The following is a 26,866-nucleotide window of genomic DNA, read 5'->3' as shown; positions in this document are numbered from 1 at the left end:
TTTGTTTTTGCATGAAGAATCTACAATTTTCGGGTTGTACATTATTTTTGGAACACCCTGTATAATAATTGGTCTCTTCACGCCTCACCTGCTTCTGTATTTCTCTTATTTGTATAACTGTTTGCATGTCCTGATTTTTCTAAAACTATTTTGAGATTTTTATTTAATATGTCTATTTTTCCAATATTTTATTATTTTTTTTTATACTTAAAATTTGCATTATTTTTTTCTTTTACAGCGTAGATCTATAAACTCTGCTTATAGTCTTCTTAGTTTTTAAAATTCTAAGATTTCATTTTCAGTAAAAAATGATCAGACTTTAATGCTTTCTTATTATACTTGGTGTACGAGATCAAAATTTTTTTCCTAGTGACTAGGATTCTATTAAAGAAGGGCACAGTTACATTTTTCTAATGTTAATGTCTTTCTCTCTTTTCTTTAATTTGTTATGTATGTATGAAAAATGTTATGTATGTATATTCTTTCAAGCATTTCACACAATAACAACTTCTACTTTTACCGAACCTGTTCACACAGATTTTCGCACCCACTAGTGACACTTCCTTACTATCCTACGGAAGACGCTCTTTCTATATTGCCAATTTTAAGAACTGCTCCATAATCGGTAATATATCGAGAGTGTACTATAGTCAGGTACAGTAGTGCAGTTTGGATCGAAATCGGTTTTTCTCTCAAAAATATCTGAAGCCCCTCAATTTTCACGAATATTTTTTAATTTATTTAAAAAATTACAAATCTATAAGGAAAATTAAAATGTACATTATAAAATATAGCAGACCTGTTTCTTATTGTACTACAATCATCAAGAAAATTGCAGATCATATTTCCAATATTTTTTGCGCTCAGGTCCTAAACTTTAGGGCTTTGGAAGTGTACAGTAAATGCTTGATAATTCCCCGAATTTCGACCCCTTGAGCCAGGCACTTCTAAGAAACGGGGAATTATCGAGTGTTAATTACACAAACATCTTCTCGAGCATTCTTTTATTTCTACAGTGCAATTATACAAATCATTGGCTATTTAAATGAAAAAATCAAATGCAGACGAATTATATGGGATTATATGGCAGGGAATTAACGAGCACCTACTGTACTCAACTGCAGAACCCTGTAAGGTGTGACGTGTTTTATAATATTGAAAAAGCAGCGGTGTCAATTGAGAATATCAATACCTTAGAAACCGAGTGTCAACTCGAGCTCATCATCAGTCTTCTCATCCTTCGAGAGCAGCTCAATGGTTGCCAAACACGTATTCTTTAACCATCCGCCTTCTCAAGCACCACGGTATATTTCAGCGTGGACTATACATGCAAATTAAACGCAACACAGCTATACACTTCTCGTCTGCGAAGCATCTTCGAATCTGGAGTAACAGGTGCAGCTTGGCCGAGATAAGACGGAGTCGTAAATTAAAGTATTAAAAAGCAGTGAGGTTGATGTCATGGCACTGAGGAACGCGTGCTGTTCCTGAATGTCGTGACATCATTTAGTGCTGATACTGTTCGAATCATTGACAATCGGTTTGCAAATAAGGATCCAGAACAAATTTCTTTAGATAAGTTTTTTGTAAAAATAGTATCTAAGAATTTCCACACATATCGTGACAATCCGTGGTGCGACCATAATTGATAGGAAGGTCAAAAAATTTTTCATACTTTATTAGTACTGTGATAATAAGTCTAATTTTCTTCATTTTTGTTTGTTTCCAACATCATTTTCTGAACTTTTCTCAAACAGTTTTCAACTTTTTAATAAAGACGTTAACTAACCCTTCTGACCCCCCCCCCCCCCCCCCCCCCCCCCCCCCCCCCCCCCCCCCCCCCCCCCCCCCCCCCCACCATTAGTTATGCTATTCATTGCAACAATTGTTATAAATATCATGTAAATCAAAATGTTTTGGATCTAAAATTTGAAAGCCTAATTAACCAGGATTGCAAAAAACTAGTGTATAATCTTCATAAATTCATTATAATTTGAGGATAATTGTATTTGTAAAAGAATTCTTGCAACTATCAAATATTTTTATTTTGTACTTACAAATCATAAGATATGTCTAATTTTCATACGTATAACAATAAGATATTAGGTATACAAATCAATTTTGTGTCTTTTCTCTTTTTTATGTGAAGATTTATTCTTATAAAGTCATAGTAACTTTGATTATTAAAATAATTACTGCTCTAATTATATTTTATTTTATATTAAATACACAAAAGCGCGGGAAAATATTCAACTTTAAAATAGTAATTAAGAAAATGTAATTAATAGAGACACCGAATTAATTTGTACATCTAATATATTATAATAACAGTTTGATAAGTACACTTACGATCAAATCATGTTTCCCTGGAAAACATTTCATTTTGACGGTATTAATATGCAAAAGGTTTTAGAAAAAGAAATAATGTAAGTTTCAATAATTAACTATTATAAAATTTAGCGTATAACTGAGAAATATGAATAATAAATAAATATCAATTCAAATTTCCCGCGTAAACGTTTACACGCAAGTGGTGGGGAGCCACAGATCTATACAAATATGTATATGGCACCCCTTTTGCTATATTATCATTCTCTCCGCTGATGCCTGCGAGGAAAGGTGAGAACTGGAGAAGCCTGATTTGAATGCGAGTGTTTAATATTAGTTAATTCCAACTTAATTCTTTTTATACATAATTTTAAATGATGAGAATATTACCATGCTTTTAGATTTTTATTGAATTGAATCATTCCAATTCCACTTTTTCTTTTTTATTTATTTGTTAAATACCATTTTGACTGAAAAAAATAAAAAACAATTTCATTATTCAAAATATTGAATTTTTCATCAAGTACAAACAAGCTAAAATATTTTTTTCTATCGTGCCCTTTTCAAAGTTGAATAGAACGGCTAAAAAATATCGTACCGTAATTTTCGAGGGATCATTTTAAAAGAGAAGCTTTAATCTTCGAATCTATAGTGAATTCAGGGATGAAAAAAATTTTCCCCCCTTCGTAGAGACGCTTGAATTTGCAAAATCTGACGAAAAAACCTATGCTCCTTTTCCCCCCTACTAGATGGTGTAAATATATCATAGAAAAAAACCGAGAAGGTTTTCTAAAAGTATAGACTTCACGCTTTAAAACAAATTCAGGTGGATTATTGTACAATTTTCTTTCACGAAATTATAATAGCTTAAATATCAGAAATTTGTTGCTAATATTTACGTGTCCGATGATTTATGGAAGGGAGTGTATATATTAAATGATTAATGGCAGATGGCTAAGATATGCAACAATTTAAATTTCATTCTATTTTCTAAGCTCTAAATTATCCCTTCAACACGTTCGTTGTAGGATTAGTTGAGAACAAAAGAATAATAAAAGGCTCTCGCGCTAGGCGGGTGGTCGCAGTGGACGTGCTAAATACATACATATTACTTTCCCAGTATTCAAAAGGGCTGAACTTTACTTTAGGGTACTTTTAATTATTAACTCTTTTTATGTATTTTAATAGTATTCGAAAAGGAAAATTCAGCAATATAAGTTTTAACTTTAGGAATCGATCCAAAAGTTATAGCTGAGCATTTTTAACATACTTTTGAGGTTAATTTGATGTCATGTTGGATTCTACCCATAATTCATCCAATGAGCAAAGTCGATGCCTCTAAAAGGATGCGCGTAGATGGCGCTTATTTTGGCGGAACAATTAAAATGTCTTCATCTAGATGCGCTTTTCATGTGTTAGGTTAGATTTGTTTCTTTTACAGCGTTTTGATGCTTGTCTATGCAGGCTAGTGATCGGCATATTTCTGAATTATATCGATATTGTATATCAATACGTATCGATAACTAAAGTATCGATATATATCAATTGGGATAATTGATTGGGTATATTAAATTAGAAGTGAAATTCAGTAAAAAATTGACTATTTATTCAAATATTTGTTTTATATATGATAAACATATTATTATAATTAATATTTTTATTTTTTTGGACGTGCATCCATTACGAGGATTATTTAGAATCTATATACAGATCTCCTGTTAACAGTTTGTATCTAATTTACGTTTACATAACTATTTATTAACTTATGCATTACTATACATTGAGATCAATATTGCATACATTCTATACATATAAATAAACATATATAAGTGAAACTTTTTGCTACAAAATATTTTTCTATCTAATTTTCTCCTTATTGTACACTGAGTTGCATTGAACTTGTCGCAGTGAAGTTGGCTACAAATTCACTAACGCATTCACGCAGCGTTGGTGAGCCGATTTGTAACCAACTTCACTGCGACAAGTTCAATGCAACTCATTGTCAGTGTACATACATTGTATCAAAATTTCGATATTCATAAATTTAGTATCAATACTGCAATATATCGTCATGTTAAATATCGATACAAAATATTGATATTTGAACTAAAAAATATCGATACTGTATCGCCCATCACTAATACAGACCAATCAGATTAGAGATTGAAGTCAGTATGGTGTCAAACTAATCGTAAAAGTATACTCTTAATACATACATACTAACCTTAAAAATTCATATTAATTAAACATAGTAGTCTACAAGTGATTAAAAGAAAAATGATAATACTAAAAGTAATATTCTTTTAAAATAATACACTAACCTATGAGTGATTCTGGAAATATTGTATGTATTTAAGTATTTATGCAGACATTAATAGACCATTGGAAAATTGTTAAGAAAAGTTGTTAATAATCAGTTAATTCGCTAAAAATTCAATCACTTTATCAAATAAAGAAGCCATAACAAAAATTCTAAGGGGAACAGGACGTCATGAAATCTTAACCAGGGCGCAAAATTTACAAGATATGCACATAAAAGCGACATCACCGCCGCCTAGTACCAATACGCACGAACTAAAATTCGCATCAAATTCACACGAGTAGAGTTTGGAGGGCCTGACAATGAGTGTAACCGCTGACACCTCAAAATTAGAAGTTCTGGAGGGCATTAGGTGGATCCAGCGACCCAGTCCCCTCACCCCTGTGATGTTCAGTTAGACCCGGGTCAGGATTGCCCCAACATCCTGCAACGATTAAATCTCATTGCAATACCCTAATGATCCGAGTTTTCGCGTCGTTAACGAGATAGGTGCCTAAATAAACCTCTTAAAATGATCTACGCCCGTCATTCACACCGTTACACAAATTTCCCTTCCTCGGACGTTGCGTTGTACAGAGAAGAACAGCAGGACGTGTTGGTAAGAGAGATTCGTCTTTTCTCAAGGACGCGTATAAAAGAGGGAGCGAAGCGGAACAGCGTTACTGTACAAAAGAACGGAACAGAAGTAGGGAGTGTGTGTATTTGAAAGGGAGACGAAAAGAAATTCGTGTGTCGTGGTAAGATAGCACGCAGCAGTGCTGGCCGCTCGCTCGTTTTCATTCATGATTTCACGAGGGCGATGTTGGCGCCGTACCTCCCCCCTCCCCGTGTTGTCGCGCAAGTGTGGTTCGTTCGTGCGTGCCACCTGCGCATCCTCTTTTGTCATCACTCCATCTTTTACCCCGATTCGTTGCCGGTGTACCGTTCCCCCACCACTACATTGCGTTCAGGAACGTACAGCGACACGCAACTGCTATCGTTCAATTGTTTCATTCTTCCACTTCCCAATTCTTTTCGTTGAACCGTGTTCCACCAATCAGACCATCTTGAAACTTTTACAGATAATAATTAATTAACAAAGCATTATTCTTAATTTTTTTGGAGGGCGTCGCTCAAGGGGTTAGATTTATAAAAATTTTAGGAAAAATTTGAAACTTTTATACACAAAGTTTTCTTTTTAAAAAAAATTTATAAATTAGGTTTTGGGAGTTGTTTGTAAAAATTACCCCCTAAAAATTTTATTATTTTTCCATCCTTAACCCTTTGATTGCTAAGTACTCTAGGCTTAAAATTTCTGTGTGTACGAAATAAGAATTAAATCAATAACACTTAACTTTCTTTATTTCATTTCATTTCCAAGTGCCAAATGTTTAATACTATTCTAATTTAATTTCTTTTATTATAATTTCATGGTACAAAAATATCATTGTGTGTAGGACTGCATAAATTTAGATAACAAAATGTTGTTAGGAGAGATTTTAATAAAAGTGGATGTTCTTAGTGGCATTAAATACTGCATTTTGGCAAAAATATTTGTTACTACCGAAATAAAATTTTAAGAGAATTTTAGAAATTTGGAATTTTGAAATTCAGTAATTTTAAAATTTGAAATTTCATAATTTTCGAATTTTTAAATCTTAAAGTTTTAGAATTTAAGAATTTCAAAAATCTGGGATGCTGAAATTTAAAATCTCAGAGTTTTAGAATTTTGGAATTTTTAAATGTTAGCTTTGGAATTTTGGAATTTTCGAATTTTCAGAATTTGAGGATTTCAGAATTCTAGGATGCTGGAATTTAGAATTTAAGAATTTTAGAATTAAAAAAAACCTGAAAATCTTAAAGTTTTGGAATTTCGAAATTTTAGAGCCATAAAATCTTAGTCTCAGAATTATCAAATAGTGATGGGACAAAAATTATTGACTTTATTTAACAAACACTGTCTTTTTAATAACATCGTCTATTTTGAAAAAAGAAACCAAAAAATATTTTTCTACAAAATTAAACAAATTAGAATTAACCATGCACCTTATGCGACAAAAGAAACGTTTTATATGATCATATGATTGACAATTTGTAACTTATCAGGCGACTCGTTGCGGAAAAAATTAATTTGCACACTTCCGAGCGTATGATCCGATAAGGGTCGAATTAATCGGCTTGCAACCTATTTAATGTCGATGTTATTATTAGCGAGAAAGAAGGAAAGAAATTGTATTAGTTACGACAGGGGATACTGCCGGTTATAAACGCATTATTATATACTCGATTACTGTTACTAGATTCTAGTGTTTTAGTTCTTTTTTCTTTCATCTTTTACGTTCAAACGAATTTTACTTTTTCACTGCAAAAAGCTTCTATAAAGCCAATCAAGTTCCCATAATTTGACATATATTGTTATACTACAGTCTATTCTGTTTCCAATGATAATTTTCAATATTTATTTTTTTTTTTAAATTATTTTTCATGATTTTCAATATTTATTCACAGCTAGTGTGTTATTATATTGGCGTGTCTCATTGTCAATGTGCACCACAGATGAAGGATTAATCGTTTCGTACGTCATAAAAATGATTATAGTGACTTTTCAAAAGCTTGTGCAATTGCAGTATATCGTTGTCTAATTTCTCATGGAAATATCAAATTGCACCCTTTGATACTTAATGTGATACGTTCCTGAGGTTGCTGTCTGTTTCCATTTCTGCTTGGTGGCTCGGTTTTTCGCATCGTAGGTGTTCGTGTCTTTCCGCCGGCGAGTCGGAAAAGACCGAGCAGTTGTACGAAAATTGTCGAACGTAGTCAGCGGTGGTCGGTTTAGATCCGTTAATTTGAGCTGCGCTTTGGGTAGACCGTCATTCTTCAATGATGCGCATACCGTACAGTCGTTTCTAATTCGTTTTATCATTGATTTTCTGTTCCACGAATTTTTGCGGCCAACATAAACAAACATGACATACAATCTGACCAAGTTACCCCGTCTCCATTGTAATCGAATTTTTATAGCAATCTTTGGCTCCGTTTCCGTTTTCAAGGAGGTAGAAACGTTTGGTCACGTTTCAAATGACTAATTACGTTTCCCGCTACTGGCAGCGAGGCAGTTAATGAGTTACAGCTGCAAACGAATAATTAAATTTACGTATTAATTACCGAACGTTGTACGAGCCTCTCGTTTTATTAATTAACAGTTTCGGTCGAGCCAAACACGAGAATATATTCATGTTTGACACTACTCTACGGTTGCACTTCCTAATAAGAAGTTGCAAGGCAAGCTGACTGGCAATAACAGACACTTAATGCAATAGAATCTCCCGGTGTATGAATGAAACTCGTAAATTCATTAATCAATCAAGTCCAATCGGTAGCGCGCAAGTAACCCAGAAAACTTAATGATGTACGAACTATGTTACAGGTACTGGTGAATCCGGCAAATCCACCTTCATCAAACAGATGAGAATCATTCACGGCTCTGGTTACTCGGACGACGACAAGAGGGGGTTCATCAAACTCGTCTATCAAAACATTTTCATGGCCATGCAGTCCATGATCCGAGCCATGGAACTTCTCAAAATCCAGTACGGGGAATCTTCGAATATAGTGAGTACTTTCATCTTGTTGACTTCAGGAACGGATTAGAATTTCCGGGACCCGAGGTTATCGAACCGTGGAAGGTCTAGAATTGAAATTTATTTCAAATAAAATTAAATGACATTTGATCGCAAACACAAATAATGATCTACATATACCTACTATTGAAGAAAAAATATGGAGCAAATATCTATTTTAATAATTTAATTCAAAGGACCCCTTCACATATATGACAAAAAAAGTACCTCAAATAAAATGTATAAAATTAACATTAAAACTTGTATAACTAATTTAGATTTGCATTTACATCGATTAATATTCAAGTAAACATTACTCTTCTTGCATTCTTAGACGCAAAATCGTCTTATGGGGGCCCTAGGCGGCCGCTTAGTCTGCCTAGGCCCAGGGTCGGTCCTGTTTAGTGATATAAAAAATATAAAAAGAGATTTGTAATAGCAATTGGATGCAAGATTTACAAAATTATGTTGGATTCCAAAGCTTGGAAATTTTAAAATCATCATCACAGATTGATGAAATGTCATTAAATCATCATTATGAAAAATCATTATATCTATCATAAATTATGAAATCATTAAATCATCATAATGAAAAATCATCAAACCATTATCATCAAAGAGCATTAGATATTTCTTACATAATGATGAAAAATCATCATTGTAAAAAATTATTGATTCATTATCATGAAAAATTATGAAATCATTATTATGAAAAATCATTAAACTATCATTATGATAAATCATTAAACCATTATCATGCGAAGTCATTAAATCGTTACCACGAAAAATCATCAGAACATTATCATAAAAAATCATTAGATCATCATTATATAATGATAAAAAATCATAATCTGAAAAAATTACTAAATTATTATATAATGATGAAAACTCATTAAATTATCATCAACAAAAATTATTCAATCATCATCATAGAAAAATCATTAAATTATCATTATGAAAAATCATTAACTCATCATCGACAAAAATCATTAAATCGTCATCACGTAACGATAACCTATAAAAATTGAAAGGGGAGAATTTATGTTTACAATAGCAGTTCCGCCCAAAATGTACAGAATCATTTTTGGATTCTACACATCAAAAACTATAAATTAAAAAAAAAAGGGTCCAAAATTTTGGGTCCCCTAAAGTAAAGTACAGCCTCGTAATGTATTCCAAACTTTAGAATTTTTTGACATAGTAACTTAAAGATGTACTGGTTGACAGTCACGTGACAATTATGATTCTGATTTTTGAATTCGATCGTAGGAAAAGGCAGAACTTGTACGGAGCGTAGATTTCGAAACGGTCACAGCGTTTGAGAGTCCATACGTAGAAGCAATCAAGGATTTGTGGGCAGACGCTGGCATCCAGGAGTGTTACGATCGCAGGCGAGAATATCAGCTCACAGACTCCGCTAAATAGTAAGTCACTCCGCTCGCGGAGTAACACCCTTACATTTTGAAATTGTTCGATTCCAGTTGACCGATATAACTTTCTCATAGAACATGTTAATTTACACCATCTCGATTTATTCAGTCACACACACTCATTATACTTTTTGCGTAGCTTCGTTTTTGGGAACGTGCTGTGCTTCCTCTTGCGTATCAGGTATTGAGAATATGATGTTTCAGTTACTTAATGGAGATAGATCGAGTCGCGGCACCAAACTACCTCCCCACAGAACAGGACATTCTTCGCGTGAGAGTGCCCACTACCGGTATAATTGAATATCCTTTTGACTTGGAAGAGATCCGATTTAGGTACGTCTCGTCGTTGCAAAGAAAGGAAGAAGCTGCCTGTGCCTGCGATCTACTTACATCGGATTCTTTCTGCATCGTGTCTGCATATACTCTGTTACTCACCAATTTTCATCACTTTCATGCATGACATTCGTCACCCCCCCGTTTTATCTATCTCTTTATTTTTCTATAACCTCACTTTTCGCTAGCGTTCCATTGATCATTTCTCTTTCACTCTAAACGAAAAGCGACGAAAGCAAATCAATGGAACAGCGAATCGATAAACCTTATGAAAAATTCTTACAGACAGGAGCGATGCTCATACGTGAGCTGTTTCATGATATATTTCATCATTTCCCCCTTCTCCTCTTAATCGCCTTTTAATACATGCATGGCATGTACACTACCAGAATGTGGCTTCGTTTGTTTTGCAGTTATCTTAGTGATCTAGAACGTATCGAAAAGCCCGACTTCCTTCCTACCGAACAAGACATTCTTCGGGCCCGAGCTCCCACAACTGGCATTATAGAATATCCGTTTGATCTGGACTCCATCATATTTAGGTACTAACACACTTGTTACTTCAATTTAGTTCTACTGTTAGTAATCAGTAGTCACTTAACTACTAACTCGGAGTAATGAATTAAAGTACCGAAATATATATATATTATTATTTTTACACTTGGTTTTAGTGCCATTTGATTATATTTATACCTAGCATGATGTGATTGTATAATGGTGTACTTGTATTGCGTGTACTATGAATTTAGAAATGATTACTTTTTGAGAAATAAGATTGTGATATTACACCAGATTTATCTTACGTTCCTTTCATTTTTTTTCTTTCTCCCCTTCAAATTTATACTATTCTTTCGCTTGAAGTAGCTTATTGCTTGCATGTTTCCCATGCAATTATACAGGGTGTCCCAGAACTGGAGGGATGATTGCTGAGGTCATTCTAAACAACTTTTTCCTTTGCTAAAATGTTGGTTAATGCTTCGTTTTCGAATTATTAACGAAAAACACTGGCCAATCAGAGCGCGCCTTCGGTTCGGCCCGCGCTAAAGGCGCGCTCTGATTGGCCAGTGTTTTTCGTTAATAACCAACATTTTTGGCAAAGGAAAAAGTTGTTTAGAATGACCTCAGCAATCATCCCTCCACGGGTCCTTCCCCAGTTCTGGGACACCCTGTAGTTACAGAGTATTATAGATGCCACTTTACTAAATTGGTAACTGTTTTAGTACTTTAAGTAGTAATATGTAAGATAGTAGTAGATATATTGTATTTAATACTTGCAAGTTGTCTGTTTGGTAGTGAAAAAATATTTTTAAAATACCATTAAGTACTAAACAATGTTATATCAATGTACTTTACAGGATGGTAGATGTTGGTGGACAGAGATCAGAAAGAAGAAAGTGGATTCACTGTTTCGAAAATGTTACTTCTATAATCTTCTTAGTAGCCTTAAGCGAATATGATCAAATTTTGTTTGAGTCGGAGAACGAGGTAAATATGATCACAGTGTGATTATAATCATACGTTAAGATATAATTGTATTTATAAATGACTATTATTCATTTTTAGAATCGAATGGAGGAAAGTAAGGCACTGTTCAAAACAATCATCACATATCCTTGGTTTCAACACTCCTCAGTCATTTTGTTCCTAAACAAAAAAGATCTGCTTGAAGAGAAGATTATGTATTCCCATCTTGTTGACTATTTTCCTGAATACGATGGTGAGTACATTTATTTTCATAATCAATTTATTCATGAAATTGACACTGTATTAATAATTTAATTCAAACAACCTTCAAGTCAATAATAATTATTGATAGATACTTGTATCTCCTTAAAAGGTACATACCATTTGAGATTTTAGAATAAAAGTATCAATGATCATTCAGAGGATCAAATTCTATAATTATTTTGCATTATTTTCTTCGAATGTATTATTCATTTTATTATTAGTAAACGAATTAGTTTTATGGTATAGGCCCTAAACAGCAAGATGTACCAGCCAGGGAATTCATCTTAAAGGTCTATCTTAGTGCGAATCCTGATCCTGACCGCATGTGCTACTCTCATTTCACGGCGGCGACAGGTCTGTTCAAGTACAACACATCCTGACAGAGATATCGTAGATGTTTTGTAGACAAATTTCCAGTAAAACCTCGAGCCAGTAATTATGATTTGCAAAGTTCTAATTGCATTCCCCTAAAAGCTTAACCCTTGTCCTATTATAGAATCAGTTGAAGGGATTAATGAAGTATAGGCGTGATACTGTTATTCAATATACAGAGTTTAGGTAATGATGGTCTGCGAAGCACTTCAAATATAAATATACTATAGTATTGAAAATCTTCAGATAGTTGAAACTGAGACCATTCATGAATTTAGCTTGGTAGTGGCCTAAAGACGAAAGAACGATTTTCAAATTCATAGTATAAAAAACGTGTCAGTAGAAATGCTAGTGTAAGACAACTGTCTTTCTGGCTACCGCAAAACCCAAATTTGTGGATACTTTAAGTTTCAATATTTTCAAGACTTTCGAGGTTCAAATAAAATGAAATGCAATGATTCAAAACCTAAGCATACTTGAATTAACCCTTTCGCTGCCACGGTGGTCCCATGGGACCGGCGCTTGTCTTTTCATTTGGGCCACGGTGGTCACGGGTGACCACCACTAAGAAAAATGTGCTATTGGCAAGATTGTACCGTTATTTTAATATATTTCGCAGTTCTTTGCCATTATAAAATTTTTAATATGAAATTTGTCTCGTGTCCCACTGGTGCAAGTTCAAAAATTCGCGTGGTAGCGAAAAGGTTAATTGAAAATTTGCTAAAGACTCTCCATCACTAGTTATGATGCTGAGTGGTATCAGTATCTAACGACAAAATATCATGGTATCAGAAGCATAGAGCAATAAGTAGATATCAAAAGGTACCCAAAGTTTTAGAAATGCTAAATCTAGAAGATATCCTTGTATCCTTTTAATTGCTACAGTTCTGAATATATAGAAGAAATTTAATAAAACAGAATAGAAAGCAAGAAACGATTTTCAAAATGTACGTAATTTTGTGGATGCCAAGTTTGGTATGTTAACTTGATCAGATTTGATCAAGATTTGATCACGAATTTCATAAAAATTCGTACCCCTTTCTGCAATTTCTTTTTTTTTTTACAAAACATTTCATAGCAATTCTTACATCTCTTGCAACTTACAATCTGTATAGAACCGGTTTTAATTTGTAAGAAATATTTTGGAGAAATTCAGTTACTTTGGTTGATGTTTGGAGGTTAAGAATCATCCCTTGAGTCATGTAGTCGGCAGCAGCAGTCTTTTTGTGAATTTTGTTTGTCATTCTGAATGTGTTAAAGAATTGATTTTTGTAAATATTATTTGAAAACTGATTACCTTTTGATACTTACAGTATTTACTAGTGCTTTGACGCACTGTCGGTACCCTGAAGAAAGCTCACATGTACTTACTTTCAGCTGTAGCTTATTATCGGTATTTAGACTTGTGTTAAATGAGGAAGTCAACAATGTGTACAAAGATCCCTCTTCTGGCCTTGTTTGTCCCAGGTGCCTTCTTTTGAGGCACACAGAGTACTTAGGGTACCAAATTGCTTAAAACTCATGAAAAAGACTGGTATCACGCTCATCATGAGAAGAGAGTGCTTCAAAACTCCTTTAGAAGGTCTTTTTATCTAATTATCTGAACCAGGGGTCAGCAACAGCAGGTTTGCAAGTACTGAAGTACTTCTCAATAAGGCATTTTTTAAGTGCCCCGCACTGGGCCAGATATGTCTAAAAAACAATTCTTTGTACAACAAACCAGTGGTGTGCTGTTTAAAAGATTTTAAAATACTTTCTGACATATTTATGTGAATCTCTTTTTTAAAATATGAAGAATTTGAAATCCAAGTATCAACAAATTCTGATTTAGACCACTGTTTAAAATCCAGAAATTTCAACTCTGTACTAGATTATAATAAATAAGAGCTGAATATCTTGAGTGCCAACTATCACATTAATACTTTTTTTTTAAGTACATACTTAAGTTTGTAAGTAGAATTTTGAATTAATAGATTTGTTTAAAATAAATATGCTGAGTTTACAACTTTTCTCTAGCAAAATTAAGATAAAGTGTTATTTGTCACAAGCTAGTTACTTGGGATGCCCTTTTTAGTTTAAAGGTTGCTGACCTCTGGCCTAAACCAGTTCCTTGGTTAAATCGTTCCTAATACATATTTTAATTTTACTATTCATTTCCTATTTCCTTGTCCCTCTTTTGCAAGAATTATATTTCATGAATTTGTCATAGGAGATTTTTATGACTGAAATTTAGCCATGCAGTGAGATTCCTTGCTTGAGTTCAAATATAATGTCTCATCTTTACTGTACTTTTGTAGCATTATTCTGTCACTAATTCTCATATGGTCATTTACATAATTCCAAATTGACACCATTTCACTTTGGATGATCATCGCAGATGATTCACATTTACATTCACAGTGAATATAAAAGATAAAATTTGGAATTTTTATATCAGATTACTATGTGAATTCATTTCACTACTCTTCAGAATGTCACGATTAAGTTAATAAGTTTATCCTTTATGGAAGAATGTTATTAGTATTTTAGTAATGAAATGGTTAAGTAACGAATTGAGACACAAGAGGCCATATATAGGAAGAGGTTCTAGGAAAATTATTCTGCTTCATGACAATGTTTGGCTTCATGTCGCGTGAATCATAAAGAACAGATTTCCAGTCTAGGTTGAAAAGTTTTGTTGTAATGTATTCATCAGATTTGGTCCCAACAGATTGCAATCTTTTCAGTATTATCTGTGTGCATTTTGATGCATTGAAAAAGTTGACAAATGCATCATTGAATTCATCAATTGCCTGAAAAGCGGAACAAAATTGTAGAAATTATTTTATCAGTACAGTTATAATAGTTAAGGACTGAATGAGGTTTAAAAAAAAAAAACTAATATTTTTGTACGATACTATATAATCTTGTTTATAATAAATAATACAGAGTTAGGATAAAATCTGTGTTTCCAATTGTAAATGAGTTAATTAGATTTAGCCAAATTTTTTTAAAATATCCAGAATTATGTAATATCTATCTATATTTGTCATTCTTATATAAGGTATTTATTTGATTGGTACAGTTTTTTTAAAGGTTTCTTTGGAAGTTAATAGAATCTAATTCGGTAATTCGATCTTTAACATTTATTGGATTTAAATAAAAAGGACAGTACTGGTTTGGTAAAGTAGATAGGAGGAAATTTTTACATCATCAGTTTCAGCATTCATCGTTCTCTCCTCGTTTTCTTAAATAATATAGAAACATAACTTTTTAATTTATAGCTATGACTTCCTTTTGTATTTTTATAGGTAATGTAATAACTGATATAAAAATTAATCAACTTCTAAAATAATGTCCCACTGATCATTTGTAATTGTAATAAAGAAACACTTATGGTATGTGCTTGAGTAAATATGAATTAAAGTAATGCCGATTTATATGCTTGCTTTGTATATTTCACAGGCCCACAGAGAAATGCCTCAACTGCTAGAGAATTCATTTTAAGGATGTTTGTCGACTTGAATCCAGACACTGAGAAGATCATTTATTCACATTTTACATGTGCCACAGGTAGACTGCTAGTAATTTGATGCTAATGCGCATTTGATTTCTGCTTTTTTAATTGTATATGTTGTATAAAGTTACATGCATGTTGCCTCTATGTCCTAACAAAAGGTGCGTAACTATTATAATATTTAATGTAGGAGAATCAACTTATTTTAGAACGTTTGAAGCTTGTAAATATGTTTATGTAATTTAATAACTACCATGTATGACAAATTTTATTATAACAAAATTGTACTTACATTCTAATGTATTAAGTTGATTTTCCATGTTCAAAATGGATATTTATTAATATTGTTATGTTGTTTATTATTGCATGCTGCGTTTATGGGATTATTCATTAGACACAGAAAATATCAAGCTTGTATTCTGTGCCGTTAAAGATACGATTATGCAAAGTGCGCTTAAAGAATTTAATCTTGCCTAATATGATTCGAGACAATGTTTCGAATTTATATACATATGTGATCTTTGGATATAACGTTACACGCATTATATTTCTTTTGTTGCGAGCTTACACAGATTTTTTACAAGATCATTGTTCATGTTTAATCAGACGTTGATAAATCAATAGTAAAAATGGATTAGCTTATTTCCTGTGTAAAATATTAAGACTGCCAATGTTTTTCCCCTGTATAACCTAACTCGTACATAAAAATTTCGAATAAAATTCATCATAACGAGTAAAAAAAGGGGAAAATGGAAGAAACAGTTGTTTAGTTTCATTAGCGTTACAAATTCAATGATATTGTTTTAGTAGTCCGATTAATGTTATTTGGAAGAAATTCACTGTTATCGAAAGGAATACTATATTCTGCACAAAGTTTTAATGCATGGATCATACAAACCATATTTGTTTGCATACAGTTAAATGTAATTCCATAATTTCTTAAATCTCTAAATTTCATTAAATTGTAATTATCTTCTGCTCAGGAAACTGTTAACAACAATAGATTCTTTCATTAATAGATCTGTTTGATTTCTTATTTTGTTTAATAAAGCACAGTTGAATATATCAATAAATAATGTATTTCATATTTGTGGGAGTGTGGAACCTATCTCAATAATTCAAAGGCATTTGATATTTCTGCAAAATTATAGTTTGAACAAAATGCATTACCTTGCATAGAGCTTTCTTTTCTTTTATACATGTTTTATAAAATCTCTGCAGTCTATTAAAACTTGTACAATTTATTATTTCAAATATTCCAATTACAAAGATAAGCAAAATTGTCATAAATTTTTGTGCTTTGATTATTTAATGTAAATACAGTGTTATGCGATACAACTAATTCTTTTAATGATTCTTATAAAATAAACTATATTCCATTATATGTATACATATATTAATGTTGTAAATTTTACAAAAAGACGGAAATTGCATGTTGCATGTGTGTCAAACTTCAGTTTATTCTGATTTTTTTTACTAAAGGTAAGTGTGTGTTTTTCTCACATTTCTTCAGATCATAAAATTACTAACTATGCTTTCTGCTTAATTAACTCATTAATGTGTTAACCATTGGTGTAACTAGGTAGGGTTGGGAACTGGCGTTCTGAATATTTTCAAATTCTATGATTCTATGATTTTAAAGTTTTAACATTTTCAAATTCAAAAATTTCTAAGGGACCTAGCCTCCTTCAGAAAAAGATCTTAGTTACACTAATGGTCTTAGCATGTTATTTGTATTGTTAATGAAATAATACATGCATCCATAAATTATAAATACTTAAAATACTTTTCTCCCTTTACAGATACTGAAAACATCAGATTTGTATTTGCAGCAGTGAAAGACACCATTCTCCAGTCAAACTTAAAAGAGTACAATTTGGTTTAGATGACAATATATAACACTCAAGATGGATTTAAAAATTTTTCTTATACCCTGACCAAGGTATTAGTGTGAATTCTGTCAAGTTACAAATGAAGAAGAGACGAAAAAAAAAAAAGCAGAAAGTAAACAGTAATTTTGTGGTGCCATCAACGTACTGTTGCTGCTCCATTACAAGTGTACCAACTAATTAGTAAAATTTATGACGGAGGTAACAGCGATGAACAAATATGGACCTAAATCTGAGCGTTATACGTTCTTTCCTAACCTTTTCACTGTCAATACCAACAAATTGATTTAGTTTCGTACTCTATTTGTTGAATTTGTTACCTTTTTATAGATTAGTTTAGTCAATCATGCCTGGCTGACTGCATAATCATCTGATTTTTATATAACAATATCACGAGCAACATATAAATAAACGTATAAGATAGAGTGCAGCCATGCCATACAATGTCTGTCCAAGTGTTTATCTCAAATTGAGAGATCTCAGCAAGAAACTGAAGCGAAGAAGGACAAACGCTTTTTAATCACAAGTAGTCAGTGACACAAGTGAGAGCAATTCTAGTGCCATTTACTAGTGTGGTGTTTTTATTGCAATCCTTTCTTAGATGCAAAAGCCAAAGTGTTTTTTTATCTGTGCCAGAAGCGAATAAAAGTTTTTTCTGCATGCGACTCAAATTCATAATTCATCGTAAAAATATTGTTATAAATTAAATATAAACTGAAACATAAGGTAGCGCCAGAGATAAAGGGTGAGAGATAGGGTTGAGGGAAGGGGGAGGGAAGGGGGTTGTGGGCAACATGAAACCAGCAAGAAGAAAAGTTTATCACCCTTCAATATCAATAACCTTTTAGCAAACATCTGTTTGATGGAACATTTAGGTAATTAGGAGGCGGGAGGTTGCAGAAGGTTCTTCTGCTGCCGAATGTCCTCATAAGCTGTGCACAGAATGTGAGGACTGTGATTTAATGCCATAACAATAATAAAATTTTCGGTTACGATTAAAAATTAACAGAAAACTTTTAATCGTAACGGTGGCTTTTCTTTTATCCGGTCCTCGCTTGTTGGCACAGTATCGTGTTGCAAGGGACATGTTTCAAGAACATAATATGTTCCTCGCTCGCATTGTATCCATGTTAACAGTGTACGTATGTATGAACTGCTCACTGCCTGCGCTCGCTCATGCTGGCTAGCGCGCTGCCCATTGCTTGTATTCTCTACTGGTTCGACTGTTTGTCGTTTCTACCATCTTTTAATGTTCCATCGAGCGTGAACATTTGTAAGAAGATGGTACAAACTGCTTCGCACGAATCTAGGGAGTACTTGCACGATAAACTTTTACGGTGTTAGACAGATTGATAAAATTAAGAGTGCGGCGTTTGGACTTGTACTACCTGAACGTCCAACTCTGATCCTGCTGACACTGCACGCACACTGGGCAGCATATGTCATACCTACTGTGGTTGAAACACTGAGTTTATATGAAAGAATAAAAAAATATATAAATACATTGGATAAAATATAATATTAAGAGATAATAACAAATAATATTGAATAATAATAATAAATAATAATAATAATATTAGTAATAATAATAATAAAAATAATAATATTAAAAATTAATATTAATATTGCTTGGTTTCCAGTGGGAGTGTGTGTGATTCAAGTGTACGACTGGTAGCGAAGGAGAGGAAATAAATATGTACTAGAAATGCAAAACGACGGTAATGAAAAACGTATGGTAGCGTGAGTGCATGTGTATGTGTGTGCGTGCGCGTGAGGGAGAGGGAGAATGTAAATGTGTGGCGTGTGTGCATCATGTGTGAAACATTTTAATAGAAGATAGATAATTGGTTGAAACAAACAGGCTTTCTTTCGCCTGAATCGAAAACGAGCGAATGACGCGCAAATTTGTGGCTATAGCTCATTTGTAAACCATTTTTTGTCAAAAGTATACACATTTCTGAAAGCATAATACGTTGGGTATTCTTTTTGTGTGTATAAAATGTAAACACCTACCAAGCCCAAAATGAAATCAATGTTTCTAACTTATTTATAATAAATAATACACATTAATGATAAAAATAAACACAGTTTGTGACAGTAACATTGGTGCATCTTACAACATTCACCTCGTAAGTTCACCTCTAAAAATATGTTAATCTTTGATTAAAACACTAATTCCTAATCCTATTTCTATTATCTCTCAGAAGACCACGTTTCATTAAGTTACCTTTTGCTTTCATCATGTAAAAATTATATTTAATAAATATAATTGAAAAAAAAGAAATTGAAATGTATTTTCATTTAATAATGATATGCCCATTCAACTTAATTAAGAACCTTTATTTTACCTTATTAACTAAATTTTCCATCAAAGATTCATATAAAATTGCAATAAAGAAAATGGAGAAAGATAAAAAAAACATACAAAATATTTTTGTACGCTCTTTGAAAATTGCAAAATTGTTTATGTTTACACTCTTGTACAATTTATATACAGTTACACACAGAATTGAATCTATACTAATGTATATAGGACATGAAAATTGTCGAGGAAATAAATATAATAATACACATTTCTATGCACAATGGTTTAATGAACAATTAACAAAATTATCCAAAAGTGTGTAATTACCTGTATAAACAAATGAAAATAAAAAAGTAAGTACAAGTATTTTACAAAATTTATAATATGCGTATAATTTATAACATTACTACTCATAATTTAATATATTAATATTTAGTCGCAGTCTTTGATACCAATCACAGTCTGTAGATATGTATTGTGACATAGATTCAATTAACCATTTTTATAAAAGAACATAAAATACTGCTTTATTTTTCTTATTATTTTATTTAAATATCACCTAAGTTCATCTAAATTTTCTAAATGCTTAACTAGTACATTGTACTAAGAATCTCAATTTACGAATTCAAATATTAGTAGAGTACGCGCCATTTTTCTGTTACGGGCCGTGGTATGCGCATCGGAATGAGAACGCACAATGTAGAATATAGACCAACGGAAGGAAGTCAGCCACCTAGCGGTGCATTTCCAAACGGAATTCTGCCAGATTAAGGCGAAAATGTCGCCACTGAGAAACAGATGTCTAGAGCGGTGAGAAAGCGCGCGCGCGCGCGCCTAATGTATACCACCGTGATATCATTTTTGCGACGGTAGTCCTGCGGAGGATCATCGTAAGGACTACACCCCTTTAGTAAAGAGAATCGAGGTTCGACATAGAAATCGGCTTGTGTAGTGATTACAAAAAAGTCTCTCAAGTGAAAAGAAGATGAGTCTTCTTTTGGAGGATGAGGAACTGGACGAGTGAGTGTTTCTGTCACTTCCAATTATATTTTCTGCGTTTAAATTTCAACCCTGCGACCTTTTCTCTCCATGATACGGCGTTCGCAAAAAAAGGGGTTTGGTCACGATCCTAGTGTATTTCACGAAATGACATCGTATTATTCGGGAATATTTCATTTCAGTTGTTTATTATTAATAACAAGTTGTTCGCGCTTAAGTTTGAGTTTAAAAGATTTATCGTTGTTATTGAAACTTCACGAGATCGATGCACAAGCTACAAGTGTACGTAACACGAATGTGATTTCGACTTGTGACTACTGGAAACATTGATTTTGTGAATAAGAAGTATTCTATTCGAAAGCAGTCTTTGTTCGCGATGTCAACGTAAATCAAGTTCTTTGAACAAGAAAAAAGTACAAAAATATCATTTTATGGGATAAGCGTTTCGTAAATCAATTCCTACCTCAAATATACATGTGTAAAATCGTATTTATGCTGTTACAAAATTTATTAAGAATGCAAGATGATTAGAGTTATTTTTATTAAGAAATATTAACACTAATAATATTTATTAGTACTTATGACAATTATATGATTGAAAAAATGAAACTAGAGTAACGTGACAGATAAAATGGAGAGGGAAGTGTCGTTGGAAGAATTAAAACATTTCAGAAAGAAAATTTCGTCGGAAGCAAGCGCAAATAAAACACGTGAGTTTGACTGCGCGTTTGCTCGACTATTATTCGTTAGCAACGCAATGGATCGATGTGATATAACCACGGATCGTATCCACGCGTGTGCTCCATTTCTTCCTTCACAAATTAAGCACCTTTGTGTCAATCTAAAAGACAAATTTATGAAAATGAGTCAGATGCTTGAAAAATTGTATATAAAATAGAAAGGCACTTTAAATGATCAAGTAAGGTACTAAATGACCTTGTATCCGCTCCATAATCTGAATTTACTAAATTAAATTACGTGTGAACATTCTACTGCTTTTACTGACAAAAATAATGTTCTGTATCGTTGCTTCAGCAATGTCACTAGGTATCTAATCTTCTTGAGTATTTAATCCTATCAATTACACTCTGTAACACATTTTATGTGTTCCGATATCTACCATGCATTTCTTTTAGGATTTCATGCGCTGATTACGAATCTAAACCTTTTTCTACACCAGTCTCAGTTTTTAAGAAATTATTTATATTTTTTTCAACTCTTTCAGTTTAATTTATTTGAAAATTCAAGAACAGAGTAGATCTTTTTTTTCATGAAAAGTTACAGTACAGATTTTTTTATTAGTTAGAAAGCAAAATAGTTCTGCGAGTTCTGCGAGGGGCGCTGCCAGAGGTGCTCAATGCCACTGTGGCTCCTGGGCTTGTGTTTAACGTACTGCAGGTTGCTTCATGGAGTTGATTATCACTGTCGTTACTTCAGGGAGCTGTTTTGCTTCTTGGTTTGAAAAATAAATGTGCGTTGTTACTTTTTTAGTGTTTTCTTGAGAAAGAGAAGAATCTGTTTTATCTTGTGATGTTATTTTGATTTTACACCTTTCAGGTTAGGTTGAAAAATATTTGGTGATTCAGAGAAACAAGTACACTTTTCTGCTAGATAAAATAGATACGTTCTGTGTGATTAATTTCGTAACTTTTATCCTGTTAAGTGTGTTTGTCAAGTATATACGTCACCTAAAAACGCAAATATGGTTTGTTTGACGAGTATGTACGTCGCATGAAAAAAACTATCATTTAGTTTGGAAATATGAAATTAAAATTCAGGACTTACTTAAATTTATAAAAGATACCAAACTAATAGAACAGATAATGTAAGCTTTATCTACTCCTTGATGTCGCTAATAACCTTGTAGTGGATGTGACAATAAACCCTAAATAAAAAAAAAAATAAAAAAAAAAATGTAATTTAACTCTGAACTCAAGGTAGACTTTTGAAAATAAATTTTACAGCTAACAGGTTAAGTTACATGTTCTTTTATTTTAACATTAACTTTCGTATTTTTGACATTTTATTTCTTCAATAAAAAATATCTAAATTATATAAATAAACATACTTCGACAAAAAAAATAAAATACAATTTTTTACGCTTCCTCTTATGTGGACACAAAATGATCGTACTTCAAACACTTATTAAACTAATATGGCTCCTAAAATTAAAAATTGATATTGAAGTGTTCAGAAAAATGAACAAAAGTTTTAAATTAAATATCTTTTATGGTTACATCTAATAGCGCTGCTATAATAAATTGTCCGATAGGGGAGTCAACAAAAATTTATTAGTGTCTTAATAATATTAAGTTTAATTAATTAATAATTTTCTTCGTTTTTGTTTATTTCCACTGTTACGAGCCGGAGGGGGCGGCTGCGTAGCCGGGGCTTAATTTAGGTAAATGGTATTTGTTAATGGCTTGACCAGTGTTGTTATTAACACTGGGAGCCTAAGGAAGTAGACGTGGAGACGAACCTACGTATGGCTAACGTAGGGAGCTCCAGGAGGTTGGCTATGGTGGACGAACCTACGTATGGCTAACGTAGGGAGCCACAGGAAAGGTGTAGAGTGGAGGACGAACCTACGTATGGCTAACGTAGGGAGCCTCAGGAGAGTGATATGCGGACGAACCTACGTATGGCTAACGTAGGGAGCCGCAGGAAACGTTAGTATTAGGTCTCGTAACTTGATTGATGTACCTCGAGCGGTAAAGGTACACCTTAGTGGGTTTCTGGACAGTAAATATAATTGTACAATAGTATGTAAATTAAACTAGTATGAGTTTATTCTCTATTCCGGACCTTACAATTGTTGTGTGTAATTGTCGCGGTATTCAATGAATTGAACTCTAAGTTGCACGTTTGAAATGAGTTGAATAAAATAAGTTTAGTTTCGATTCCGCGAAGCAAGAATCTAATCCTTCTCGGTTTTCACGAACACGAGCAAACGGGGGCGGATTACAACGATTATAATAATGCTTAACAGCCGACAACGTACTGTATAGTTACTGTGAGTGCTTGAAAGGGACTTGAATACCCGATCTCGCAGAGTTTCCTCGTTGCAGAGATTATCCGAAAAAGAACGTACTGACGTGTATCGAACTGATTCTAGACTTCAACTAGACCCGAGGTGCCCTTGTCGCCACCCTTTTTATACTCAAAAACTAGAGTAAAAAGGGTGGTGGGGACTGACTCTACGTGACCCGTAGGACCGCGCCCTTGCTTTGCGTTGGTCTCGAATTTTCTAGAAGACGGTTGGTGTCGGGTGCACACATCCGATTCCATATAAGGAAATTTCCAAGACGGATACGTAACACCAACAACGATTTTTGAAATTTCTAAAAATATTCCAATATTTATTTAAAGAAAGGTTGCTAATTTCTTATTAGGGGGGTTAACTGATTGTTTTGACCCCCTCCTAGTTCCGCTACTGGTTACGTTACAAATTTTGTTTAAATCGAAAAATATAAATTATTTTCAAAATCAAATTTTTCAAAAATTGAGATTAATGAATAAAAAACAGTTATTTACAGACACATAATCAGTGCACGCACTCGAATTGGCTGTTGAAGAGTGTTATTGAATTAGAAATTCGTGCTTATCATTTTTAGTCAGTGAATCAAATCAAATCATATTTCATACCTGTATTAAAATAGCTTGTAACGATAAGATAAAGGTAATTATTTAGAAGTTGGTCCTCCTCACCGATTTTCGTGACCTTGAAATATGTTGTCAAGGTCATCATTCTGAACAACTTTTCCCTATATGTACATGTTTCCGCCGCTTGGCCTTAGTTTCCGAGATATTCGTAAAAAACTGCAGTTATACTTATGTCACTAGCGCACTGTATTCCGGGAAAAATGGAGACTGAATAGTGATTGAAGTGGTTTGAGGTTAGGGTTAGGGTTAGGGTTAGGTTTAGGTTTGGAGCGTACATGGCGTGATACGAGAGCTAATATTCCTCGTTATGGAACTCGTACGTCTCATTACGTGGGATATATAGCTGAGTTTTTATTCCGACGTCAACATGATGTCAATCAGCGTATAATGGGCGAAATGTTTCCGATTTCTGACAAAACACAAAATGAATAATAGGTATACAATATATAAAAAGTGAAAGAGAGAGTAATTGTAACGTGAAAAAATCAAAAATGAAACCCTAACCCTAATCCTAACCTCAAACCACTTCAATCACTTTCAATCACCATTCAGTCTCCATTTTTCCCGGAATACAGTGTACTCGTAATCTAAGTTTAACTAAAGATATTTGCAAATATTGTTCAGAATGATGACCTTGACAACATATTTCAAGGTCACGAAAATCGGTGTGGAGGACCAACTTCTAAATAATTACCAAGATAAATTATAATTTTAATTCTGTTTTTAAAGACTTATCAAAGTATGGTATTTTAAAAAATTATTAACATTTACGTTATGATATTTTCTATATCAAAAATAAAGTTTCTGAGAAACGTCAAATTTAAATTGCATTCGCATTTGAATTTCGAAAAATTTTCTGTGCTAACATTTTATTTTTAATAAATGTATAACATTGTATAAATTACTAATCTTGTTAATTAATTTTGTCTATTTTTCTTCCAATTTTTATTCATAAATGTTATTGTTTCAATTTTATGGAATGTTCAGGTGAACATGTGCTATTATTACTTCAATTACTGAAAACGTGCAAAAGTGATTTATATAAAAGTTGTTTAATTGGATAGGGAAAATATAATAGAATATTTGAACCTTTTTTTAAATTATAAATTACAGAAATATTAATATCAGTGTAATTTTTGTTTAACTGTGCATTTTTATTAATGCTATTTTATTACACACTTCAAGCTGAATTTAACTATGTGTATGACAAAAAGTTTGAAAAATAATTTATCGGTTATATGTATCAGCATAGCTACATAGACACCAGGGTAGGCCTGGCTTCCTAAAAATGTGAATTGATCTCTTTAGAATCTAAAATTATAAACTTTTAGTATTCCAATATTTCAGAATTAAAAAATTCTAAAATTTCATTTCACAATCACATTTTAGAATTCCAACATTCCAGTTTCAGAATTTCAGATTTACAAAATTCTAAAATTTCAACATTCCAGAATTTCAGAATTACAGGTTTCCAAAATTCCGAAGTTTAAAAATTCTAAGATTCCAGATTTACAAAATTCCAGAGTTTGGAAATTTTAAGATTCTAGAATTCCAAAACTTCAAAATTCCAACATTCTTGAATTTCAAAATCACAGAATTCCAACATGCCAAAATTTGAAAATTCTAAGATTCTGAATTAAAAAAAACTTAAAATTCCAAAATCTAAAAAGTTCTAAGTTTGAAAATTCTAAGATTCTAAAATTAAAAAATCTTGAAGAAAAATTAAAAATGTCAGTTTTTAAGGCTCCTGGCTCACTCCATCAAAAATACTAATTACGCCAGTGGTTATGTGCATCAACATTGGTGGAAATTGCCAAGTTCGATTTAGTATCTTTCACTTATAGCGTATCGTCTTCAAAACAAGAAACAATTGAATTGCGTCACATTGATATGCATTTACCGATTTATCGGCCTGATATAAATTTAAATCTCAGAATTTTGCGAGTATAATGCCAAGTAATGATTTAGTAAAGGTGTAATATACATTCACGAAAATAAAGTCACTCACGAAAATTTGTACACATTCTACAAAAAATCCATGTTTAATTAAAATAAACAAATGTCGATCTATAATGAGCATTTAATTTATAAGGAGACCTCACAGCTATTGGCTCATCGATTATGATATGTGTAGCTTTTTTTGGTGAATCCTGATGAAAAATAAGTTGACCCATATTCGGCGGTTTTCGTCAATACTCTATATTTAAGAAGATATTTTATATTTTAATTCTCTAATTTCCTGAAATATTAAATTAGTAAACCAACCTTCAACACTTTCGTTGAACTACGCTATCGCGAGTTCAAATCCCGTCGAGGGTGAGTTCATTTTTTCTGTAGATTTTTTTTACTATGGATATGTTTATACATTCTTATATCCTTTTCTTTAAATATTTATATCTATGAC

At 32.7% G+C, this 26,866-nt stretch overlaps 2 protein-coding genes across 10 annotated transcripts in view; both read left to right on the top strand.

Moving 5' to 3' along the window:
- The window catches only part of LOC114880218 (guanine nucleotide-binding protein G(q) subunit alpha), a 57,259-nt gene extending 39,533 nt beyond the window's left edge, over positions 1-17,726 (top strand). The window contains exons 1-9 of one of the 9 annotated variants that reach the window (XM_029195989.2): positions 7,946-7,973; positions 8,055-8,239; positions 9,517-9,671; positions 10,424-10,552; positions 11,366-11,495; positions 11,574-11,727; positions 11,985-12,092; positions 15,555-15,662; positions 17,409-17,726. In XM_029195989.2, the coding sequence (XP_029051822.1) occupies positions 7,961-7,973; positions 8,055-8,239; positions 9,517-9,671; positions 10,424-10,552; positions 11,366-11,495; positions 11,574-11,727; positions 11,985-12,092; positions 15,555-15,662; positions 17,409-17,491 (1,065 nt within the window). In that variant the 5' untranslated portion in view covers positions 7,946-7,960 and the 3' untranslated portion in view covers positions 17,492-17,726. Of the gene's footprint in view, positions 1-7,945; positions 7,974-8,054; positions 8,240-9,516; positions 9,672-9,881; positions 10,011-10,423; positions 10,553-11,365; positions 11,496-11,573; positions 11,728-11,984; positions 12,093-15,554; positions 15,663-16,000; positions 16,241-17,408 lie in introns of those variants that run through there. The other 8 variants (XM_029195987.2, XM_029195988.2, XM_029195994.2 and 5 more) reach the window with 8 other exon arrangements.
- A 2,885-nt stretch (positions 17,727-20,611) lies between these two features.
- The window catches only part of LOC114881749 (uridine phosphorylase 1), a 73,097-nt gene continuing 66,842 nt past the window's right edge, over positions 20,612-26,866 (top strand). The window contains exon 1 of the mRNA XM_046289262.1: positions 20,612-20,820. Coding sequence (XP_046145218.1) covers positions 20,786-20,820 — 35 coding nt within the window. The 5' untranslated portion in view covers positions 20,612-20,785. The remainder of the gene's footprint in view (positions 20,821-26,866) is intronic.

This window comes from Osmia bicornis, chromosome 16 (assembly GCF_907164935.1).
Source record: "Osmia bicornis bicornis chromosome 16, iOsmBic2.1, whole genome shotgun sequence".
Taxonomy (NCBI): Eukaryota; Metazoa; Arthropoda; class Insecta; order Hymenoptera; family Megachilidae; genus Osmia; species Osmia bicornis.
Note: the sequence above shows the minus strand (reverse complement) of the source record. Positions and strands in the feature narration are given on the sequence as shown.